The following is a 9,683-nucleotide window of genomic DNA, read 5'->3' on the forward strand; positions in this document are numbered from 1 at the left end:
CGGTAGGGAAGATGGTGTGGAGGGCAGATGGGCATGTCTAGATGGTCCGGGTACCACGCTCTGCTGGCCCATGTCAGAGCAATAAGGATCATTCGGGAACCGAACCTCTGTAACCTCTGCAACACTTGCAGAATGATGGGGACTGGAGGAAACGCATACAGCAGCGTGAAGGACCACTCCACTACGAACGCGTCCCATAGGGCTCCTCTTGGAGGAAATTCCTTCGAGCAGAATCTTTTGCACTTCCGGTTGACACTGGTGGTGAAGAGATCCACTTGTGGGGTTCCCCAAAGGGCGAAGATCTCCAAAAGAACTTCCTGAGCCAGCTCCCACTCGAGAGACCGTGCTCCGCCTGCTCAGAACATCCGCCGCCGCGTTTTCTTCACCGGCCATATGAACTGCTGAGACTGAATTTTCCTGCTGGATGGCCTAGAACCAGAGCTGCATCGCCTCCCTGCACAACGGGAGTGACCCTGCCCACCCCTTTTTTTGTTGAGGTAGTGCATGGCCACTGTATTGTATGTCATAATCAGGACATTCTTCCCCCGCAAAGACGGCAGAAAAGCCTTCAGGGCTAGCCTGACGGCCCTCAGCTCTAACAGATTGATGTGGCGTGTGGACTCCGACAGAGACAAAAATTCGCTGGCTGTCAACTCGTTGGCATGAGCTCCCCAACCTTCGAGGAATGCGTCCATCACGATCGTCACCTCCGGCCATGGCTGCCAAAATGGTGCTCCCTTCATCAGATTGCCTTCGTCGTCCACCATAGAAGATCCTGGGCGACCGAGGTCGGAATCTGAGCGGGATCTAACATCCTGCTGGAGAACTGCGACCCCTGCATCTTGAGAGCCCACTGCAGACATCTCATCCGCAGCCTGACCTCTGGCACCAGGAAAATGCAGGATGCCATGAGGCCAAGCAACCTCAAGAATTCGAACGCCGGGAGACTCTGGGCACGTTGAAACTTGTCCACCTTCTGCAGAATGTGATGAGCCCTCACCTGGGGATGTCCCGAGCACTGCTCCGATGTACTGGAGCCGCTGGGTAGGTGTTAAATGAGACTTCTTTAAATTGAGGGAGAAGCCCAGCTTGTGAAGGGAGTGGCAGGTGATGGACAGATGATCCAGGGCTTGCTCGGGAGAGCGCGCCCTGATCAACCAATCGTCTAGGTAGGGGTAGACGTGAATCCCCCCTTTCCTGAGATACGCTGCCACCACCACCATCAGCTTGGTGAAGACCCTCGGGGCGGAGGTCAATCCAAACGGCAGGACCCGAAACTGAAAATGCGAGTCGCCAACCGCGAACCTCAGGTACGTCCTGTGCTTTGGATGAATCGGCACATGAAAGTAAGCATCCTTGAGGTTTAGACACCCCAACCAATCCTGAAGTTGAAGGGCCTGGAAAACTTGAGAAAGAGTTACCATCTTGAACTTGTCCTTCCTGAGGAACTTGTTCAACCAGTACAAGTCCATGAGGGGTCTCAATCCCCCGTCTTTTTTTGGGATAAAAAAATAAGGGGAATACCATCCCTTGTTCCTCTCTGCTACAGGCACCAGTTCTATGGTGCCTTTTCCCAGCAGGTATAGGTTTTCCTGCGCAAGGAGCGGATCTGGATGCTTCAAATAGAGCTTCCCCGGTAGATTGTCGTGAGGAATCTGCCGGAAGGGAAGACAGTAGCCGTAGGCTATGATCTCCAGAACCAACACATCTGAAGTAATGGCTCGCCATTCTCCAAGATGCTGCACAAGCCTGCCACCAACCCGGCGAACCATGGCCCTCATGACTGAGCGGACGCGGCTGCGGCAGTGCCTGAGGGCAAAGAGGCAACTGCCTGAGAGGCTTTGCCACCCCGAGTACCTTGCTTTCCACCCCGGGTACTCTTACGGTGGCCCCTTTGACTGGCAGCTCCTCTCGATCTACCAAAGGAAGAGTAGTACTGAAAGGAACCTCCCCTCCATTGTTGTCCCCTAGGACGAAAAGGCAGAGGTTGACGAACTGCAGCGCTCAAAGACTTTGCTGCAGCTTTGGAGGTCTGCAACCTCTCAAGGATCTCGTCAGCCTTGCTGCCAAACAGATGAACACCATCAATGGGCATGTACAGAAGACGGGATTGCACATCAGGAGCAAACCCCGACTTCTGCAACCACGCAAACCTGCATATCACGGTGCTCGCAGCCATGAACCTGCTGACACAGTCTGCCATGTCCAAACCCAACTGAACGGACTCACACATGGCATCCTTGCCGTCTTGCACGAGGGCTAGAAAATGGAGCCCCGAGAGTATCCCTCGAAGGACACGGCGCCGATTTCTTCAAAGGCTTCACAGGTTCCGACAGTCTCTATGGTATCGAGGACTGGGAACTGGATCTGGCACGGCTATGGCAATCTCCCTTGTCCGAACGGGACCTCGACGGCTCCCGATAATCACGCCGACCGCCCGAGCCCGAAGGCGTGTGAGTGGTGGACCGAGCCCGTTCCTTGCCGGCTTCTTTGAAAGGCGCGGACGGAACGGTGCCTTGCGACTCGAAAATCGCTAACATCTGCCGGCGAAAAGATTCCCATTCGGCCGGCGACAAAGACTTGGTGGGACTAGTCAACCGTCTGGCGGAGTCCTCCTCCGACGGGGAAGGCGACTGGTGACTTTGCTTCCTAGAATGCCTTGATGAGGCAGAGGAATGGCGGGAACCACTCCTAGACACAGCGGATTTCGATTTATGGGTCTTAGACACCCTACCTACCATCAATTTCTTCTTACGTTCCTGCAAGGCCTTAGACATCAGGGACTGGCAATCCTCGCAGTCGTCGGTGGTGTGGCTTTCGCCGAGGCACCAGACGCAGATGTCGTGCGGGTCTGTGATAGACATCTTCGAACCGCAATCCCAACACTTTTTAAAGTCCCACTTCGGGGTATTAGAAGATGATGAAGACATCGCTTTCGAAGAGAAGAATCGAGCGCGCCTGAGATTTCGAAGCAAACACGTTTGCGGAAAAAAAGCGTAACTGAGGCTACGGGCACTGTGCGTCCTATATATAACATCTGGTGACGTCGACCCTCGACGGAGGCCCTCGAGGGCAACGGATCAACGCCATTGAAGCAGGACGCCCTCTGCTGAAAGTTTACAGAAGCAGCACAGCTGTGGAAATTCCCTGTCATAGATGTGGAATGCGTCGGAGGACACAATCCCCTCGAATATTTAATTTTGGAGATTAAATTTGGTGTACGAGTCATTAATGTATTTAATTCACCTTCCCTTCATCGATATTTATGTTCCCTGCTAAGAGACATGTCTGCAATTGCTATTCATGATACATTTGAAAATGGAATTGCTGTAGCACATCAGTGCTGCACTGCCCATTTTGGTTGCTGAAATAATGATGGGCAAATTGGATTTAGCCATCAGTCAACAGGATACAGACTTGGTGCCTGTCAATCCCTTAATTCTTGACCCAAACCCCATACACATATGCAGTGCTTGGCACTGAAAGCCTATGGTGGGTAAGATTTTCATAGCAATGATCAATTGACTGACCTGTGCCAACCCTCTAACTTCCAGAACATTATTCCTTAGCAGTTTAATTTTTTTTTAACACCTCTGCGATTAGGCACCTTCTTACTCTCTCTGATATTATTTCAGTTTTTTGATGTACGAGTTTTTTGGGTTTCTCTATAGCTCTACATAGCACACCATTGCGTCAACAAAAGTAGGGTCTTTGTCAACATTTTGGCAATTAGTGCCTGCTGTTGCTGGGTTTCCATACATTATGTCTCTGTGTTTGCTTTGATTGCGCCCTTCCCTTGTGTTTTTCACAGCGAGGACACTCCTCCTCCCTCTGCCTAACAGCTCCCTGTCTCTCCTATCTTTTGCAACTGTTTCTCTATTGACTACCCTGCTCTCCTCACTAAATCTGGTAGGAAGAAGTTTACAAAGGACTTCTTGGTATCCGACACCGGCCACCCTATGGCCGATACTTATACCTGTGCTACGTCCAGGCAAACACTCTGCAACATCCTCTTTATCATTCCCTCGCCATACCTATGGACTCAAACTTGATTCCTTCACCCCCTGTGTCCTCACCTTCCTCCATTGCTACTCTGCCTTTGACATGGTGAACACTACCATCCTTTTAAACCATCTCCATGATAACCGGGGTTATCACCGATAATGCCCTGGCTTGGCTGACTTCTTTCCTCTCTGATCGACTTGTCCTTCCTCTACTCTATCTGCTTTTTCTCCCCATTCCCCACTGATCTGCTGACTGAAACTGTGCTGGTTGCCAGGATACCGTCTGACCTGACTACCCTTTGGTCTTGGGGCCAGGTCCCCTCCCCGCCAGTTGCCCACCTGCACTTGCCCCCTGACAACACTTGCACTCAGGGACTGTTTCTATATCCCTACAGCACCCTAACAGCAATTGACACCTGTTGTCTGCACTTACCCTTGAACTTTCCACCAGATGTCCGCGTTTTTAATTTTTTGGATTCCTTTATTTTTCTCGACTGTTTATCCTATGAACTCCACTGGCCCCTCCACCTTTCCCACTGCACTTTTATCCTTGCCCCCCTCCCTACTGCGCTTTCGCGATATCAATGTCACCTGGACTAGTAAGATCTTTGTCTCTGTCTTCCCTCTGTCTCCCCTCCCTTGCCTCGTCGCGCCTTGAAGCACTTGAGCATATGTGCGTTATAAATGCCATATCATATCATCAGATGATATTGTGGTCTGTTTTGTACAGATAAAAAATGTATCCTAGGTTACACAAGGCTTTCAGTGCCTTGTGCTACTGGTTTTACTTCCCTTCAGTGTAACTGTGGTCAAAAACTAATTTGAAGTCATGGTTCTGTGAAACGAAAAGCAACTGTCAATGAATACTACACCCCAAGGTCCAACTCTCCTCGAATGACAGTTATACAGATTACAATTCATAGTTCTATACCAATTCATAGTTCTATACTGTGCCTATTATATACTATATGATTTCTTGTTGAGATTCACAATACAAAGGATCGAGCGTAGCAAAGGAATTCTATGTTGGCTGGTTTGGCGTGCGCTTAACGGCCGTTTTCAGATTTCGAAAACTGATGTGCGGCGAAGGGCACACCCTGCTGCAATAGTGAAAACCAATTCTTGATCGCCTCAGGCCCCTTCCTGATTTGCTACAGCATTCCCAAAAAGATAAGCTTTTCACTTGATCGTCGCGATTGCGTGACTTAGCGCACTATTGTAATGTTCAGCACAAGGCTACAGACATCTCAGGTTCACATTTGAAAATCAGGTGAAAGAATCAGAAAAATTGGCTAACGCTCATCCGCGCTTAACCTATGCCCACGCAATGCTGATTGAGACAAGGCATAGTAGGATCATAAATACAACTAACCGGGTATGGGCAAGCAATGTGACCTGTTTCGCTTGAACCTAGACAGGGCTGCCTCAGGTGGGATAGATGGTGTGAACGGCTGTCCCATGTTATGCTCAGAACATAATGAATACACTCTCGTGAAAGAAGCAAAGCGATAGGTTGCAGGGTTTCACAAGGTTATCTTTATTCCAAAATTAAATAATAATCAACAAAGGTAGATGCTGTTCGTGATCCAGATCAAATGCTTTTGCCTATGGAAGGGCCACAGCGTTGTGAATGATATCACATATAGGTTCATAACCCGCACTAGTGATGAGTGAGACAGTATTCAAGATCGCGCTGCATTGGTGGACGCCAACAATTAGTTTATTTTTCTTGTGCATTTCGAATGCCATGTGCACCTGCTGTGCTCAGTGCTCCATGGAGTGAAGGGCACTTCGTGAGATGATGCTTGTGGTGAAAGAAGAAATGTATCAGTTCACACTGCGGCATCTTCTCTGGTATGTTTTAATATTGTGGCATTCATTCTCAAAAATGAAACCTACCAAACATAAATGCTGAAAACAAGCTTCAATTGTTATGTGACCTTAGACCGAAGGGAGCAATTGCCATGCTAGAAGGACAAAACCTGTGGAATGCCTGCAAAAATGATACATTTTCTATTATGAAAGTGGACAATGGGACATTTTATTTCAATTTATGCAAACCGTTGTTCAGAGCGGACTCTGCACGTTACGCCAAGAGAATGGAACAACCACACATAATATAAGTTGAACTATACATAATATTTTTTAGATGGAAAAAAGGGGAATTTCTTTTAGCATATTGGAGGATTTAGCAATTGCTAAAATGGCATTTTGATGTAAACAGTGGACAGAATACTTGTACCATATACTGCGCCATATTTATAATAATGAGTGATTAAACTGGCAGTTTATTTATAAGTCTACTAATAATTGTTATTGGTGTATGGTTAAGTCGGAATGAGTAAAGGTTGGGATTTTTGGCCTGTCTTGATTATCAACATTGTTATGGGTTGTTCGTAGGAGCATATTGTGACGATTACTCATAGACGAGACACAAGCACAACCTGTATGCAGGCTAGTGATATCTAAACCACTTCGTCCCATATCAGGGTGTGCAATCAAGGTTGCATTATTGAAAGGGCTGGGGTCAGAACATTTTCCAAGGGTAACTGATTTGCTTATAGATAGTATTTCCAATTCTGTTACAATGCCATCTGTCTGTTGTCCCTTTTCTGAGTCACTTTATCCATTTCTTTGGGAGCTATACCGACTTCTCAGTGTTAACCTTTCATGCTCATCGTAGTCTAAAATAGTCCCCCACGTTGTGTGTGTGTGTTCATTGTGTTTGGTTTGTGTTCGTTATTCTGTTTCATCTGGTGCATAATTACAACATAAATTAGTATAAAGAACGGGTCCTAAATATATTTTAATTCGGTTATCTACACAGATATATTGTACCGTTCTGCAAATGCCATAGTTTCCAGCTGCCGTGTGATGGATTTTTCAACCAGCAATGACAGATACCCCTAACTTCATCGTTCAGCATCACCATCATGTGGGACGATAGACTGGGACAGATATGCCCTTTGGCAGTACCAGCGACAACGAGCAACCTGTCATCGTTTACGATGTAGCAAGAATCAGATGCATTGAATCACCTCTTCTCTCGAAAGGAACACCATGTGCGTCATTTTAAACTTTTGCCACTCGAGCCTAAGGAGACACAACTATTGGTGGTTCATCATAATCAGTGGATCTCAATCCAGTTTTTGGAGCGTTCTTTGATAAATGAAAGCACTTGCGAAATTGTAGATTCATGAAAAATTATTGGTAGCAAATTTGATTTGGGTGAGTGTGTTGATCTTCCGTGTTCTGCGTCAACTGACGTTATTACGTGGGTGATTGTTGGGCGCGTTTGGCTACGCTGCCCACTAACGTCATGAAAATAGGTGGAGCATATCGTTTGGAATAGATAGGTCAGGATCAGGGGCGGGGGATAAGATTTAGTGCCGCAGGGGCACTCGACCTTAGTGCGATGCAGCAACAGATAAGATGGCCAAGCCCGACTCCTTGTTTTCACATGTGTAAAAGTGAGGATAACTAAGGTAAGATGCATAGGAACGTTTTTTTACGATCGATCACTGTATGCTGAAAAACACATGCCCGAACGATCGGGACAATAATAATTTTCCTTTAAGTGCAGCAGAGACAGCTGGGGTTCTGCTTTGTCCTGCCTCAAGCAGCAGGCATTGTGACGTCACAACTGAGACTGGGATCCCTAAAATAAATACACCTTAGTGTCTGTCATGTGAAGGATTAAGGTCAAGACACATGGTTTAGCCTATCTCATGTTAACAATGATTTAGTTTTGCAAGTGCAGTGTCCATCACTATCCAGAGGGCCTGGTGGTTCTCGTAGGGACGCCCCTGATCTTGGTTAAGATCACCCTTGCCCTAGACGAGGTCCAGAAATAAGGCGCTACAAGATGCAGTCAGTTTTCTATCTTTGCATTAAAGTGAACAACATCTATTTTTGTTAAATATAACAAATAAGCAATAATAAAATATTTTAAAACATAAATATTCAAATATAAATAAGAAATCAAAATGATTCAATGCACGTTACAATTCTTGTTTTTTTTTAAAAAAAACATGATTTTGTAGTTATTCCATCACTTTAGGAACACATCAGTATACATTTGCAAACGTCAAACTAAGATTCTTTATGATTTGATTTTTTTCTTATTTATATAGCGCTTATGGCACAGAACATATTTACATACATAAATGAGTACCAACTTCAGTTGGGATGATTAATCGACCTCAGAAGTATGAGGGATTCGAAACTGCGACCTGCAGATCACAGCAGCGAGCACGCAACCCACTGACCTATTTTTCCAACTGGGTTGTCGGACTCGAGGGCGGATGCCTTTTGTATTTTCAGGCTCCCCCTGTTACTATTCATGACATAAATTTGCATACAATGATTCTAAATATGTGCATATTTTCTCTAATGAATATTAATAGGAATATCCTACAAACCTGTCAGGTTTCTGGCCGAGGCCTGGAGTTCGATAACTATGCTCTATAGTATATTGTCCCTACTACCAACTCCAAATCAGGAAAACCGATTAAGTGATTGTAAACATAGATAATAGTGACATCTATGGGAAATAGCTGTATTGTCACCTTTTCCTTTGACTTTTAGCAGACGGAAATCAGGTCTGGCATTCGGGGACTGTTTCGGGGTATGTTGCCAATTTTCGTTCACTGCAATTACTGGAGATTTATTTATGTGGCCAGGCAGGAACAACATTACCTTCGACACGAGGGTGGACCACAGCTATAGGTCGAATCAGCCACAAAAGCCCCCAGGTGCTTGGTGTTACAGCAAGCATGTTTTTTTGTTCGACCCCGCGGTACAGCGATGACACTTTTTTCCCACAAGGTGTGGCGGAGTACAAACAAATAGTTGCTCACCTCTGGCCCCAAGGAATCATAAATAAAAGTACTTACACTAATGTATAAGACGACTGACGCGACCACGCTCCTAGTTTGAGCTAGTAGCGACTGCTTAACTCTTTCCAATTATGCCAGAGGACCCCACACGGAGCTATATGGCTGGAAAACCCTCCCCTCATAACACATTTCTTAGTCTAGCAGATCCACGCACCTCATTTGAATCTGGCAGGTTCATTTTCTCCACTGCTGTCTTGAAGAGTGCCTTTATAGTCCAGGTTCAGCGGATGAACTGCCAGGTGCGATTGGAGAGCCAACGTAGTTCTGTCTAGAAAATCAACCGGGACATTATCACACGTCAGAGCGACTGCTTTTGTGCATGCGGAGAACTCGAGACACTAATCTCCAGGACGTAATTCGAATTAACCCTGTAGTAAAAATCTCGAGGGCGAAATGAAATCGCCCATCCAATGCGAACTGAGCGTGCACGATTCTGGTGTAAACGCCACGCGTCATTACTTTTTACGTGTGTTTGATTCAAAACACAGGCCAACATGTTCGTTTTATTATCCAATGTATGAAAACAATCACGGTTTCTTCGACGTCGCTCTAGCAAAGGATTTCTGATAGCTATCTAGATTAACAAATGTTGGTAGATGCCTTAGGAGGAGGTTACCAGTGCTGCATGCATGTTTCTGAAGGGAGGCGAGCAGCCAACGAGCTGTGTCGGCGCAGTCGGTGCTGGTCGCCAGTCATGTCAGTCTTGCCAGCTCGGAGTAAAGAATAAGCTGAAAGCCCCTTCAAAACAAGCCCAACACAAACTGACTCTCATGTCAATTAA

General features: G+C 46.4%; 1 protein-coding gene across 5 annotated transcripts in view; it reads right to left on the minus strand.

Annotated features, from left to right (window-relative positions):
* Window positions 1-9,200, minus strand: part of LOC138583279 (zinc finger protein 514-like) — a 178,096-nt gene extending 168,896 nt beyond the window's left edge. For 3 of the 5 annotated variants that reach the window (XM_069655380.1, XM_069655381.1, XM_069655379.1), the window contains exon 1: window positions 9,057-9,200. In XM_069655380.1, the coding sequence (XP_069511481.1) occupies window positions 9,057-9,080 (24 nt within the window). In that variant the 5' untranslated portion in view covers window positions 9,081-9,200. The remainder of the gene's footprint in view (window positions 1-9,056) is intronic. The other 2 variants (XM_069603825.1, XM_069603824.1) reach the window with 1 other exon arrangement.
* Window positions 9,201-9,683: the final 483 nt, after the last annotated feature.

The sequence above is a fragment of the Ambystoma mexicanum genome, chromosome 3q, assembly GCF_040938575.1.
Source record: "Ambystoma mexicanum isolate Mex_15411 chromosome 3q, UKY_AmexF1_1, whole genome shotgun sequence".
In the NCBI taxonomy this organism is placed as follows: Eukaryota; Metazoa; Chordata; class Amphibia; order Caudata; family Ambystomatidae; genus Ambystoma; species Ambystoma mexicanum.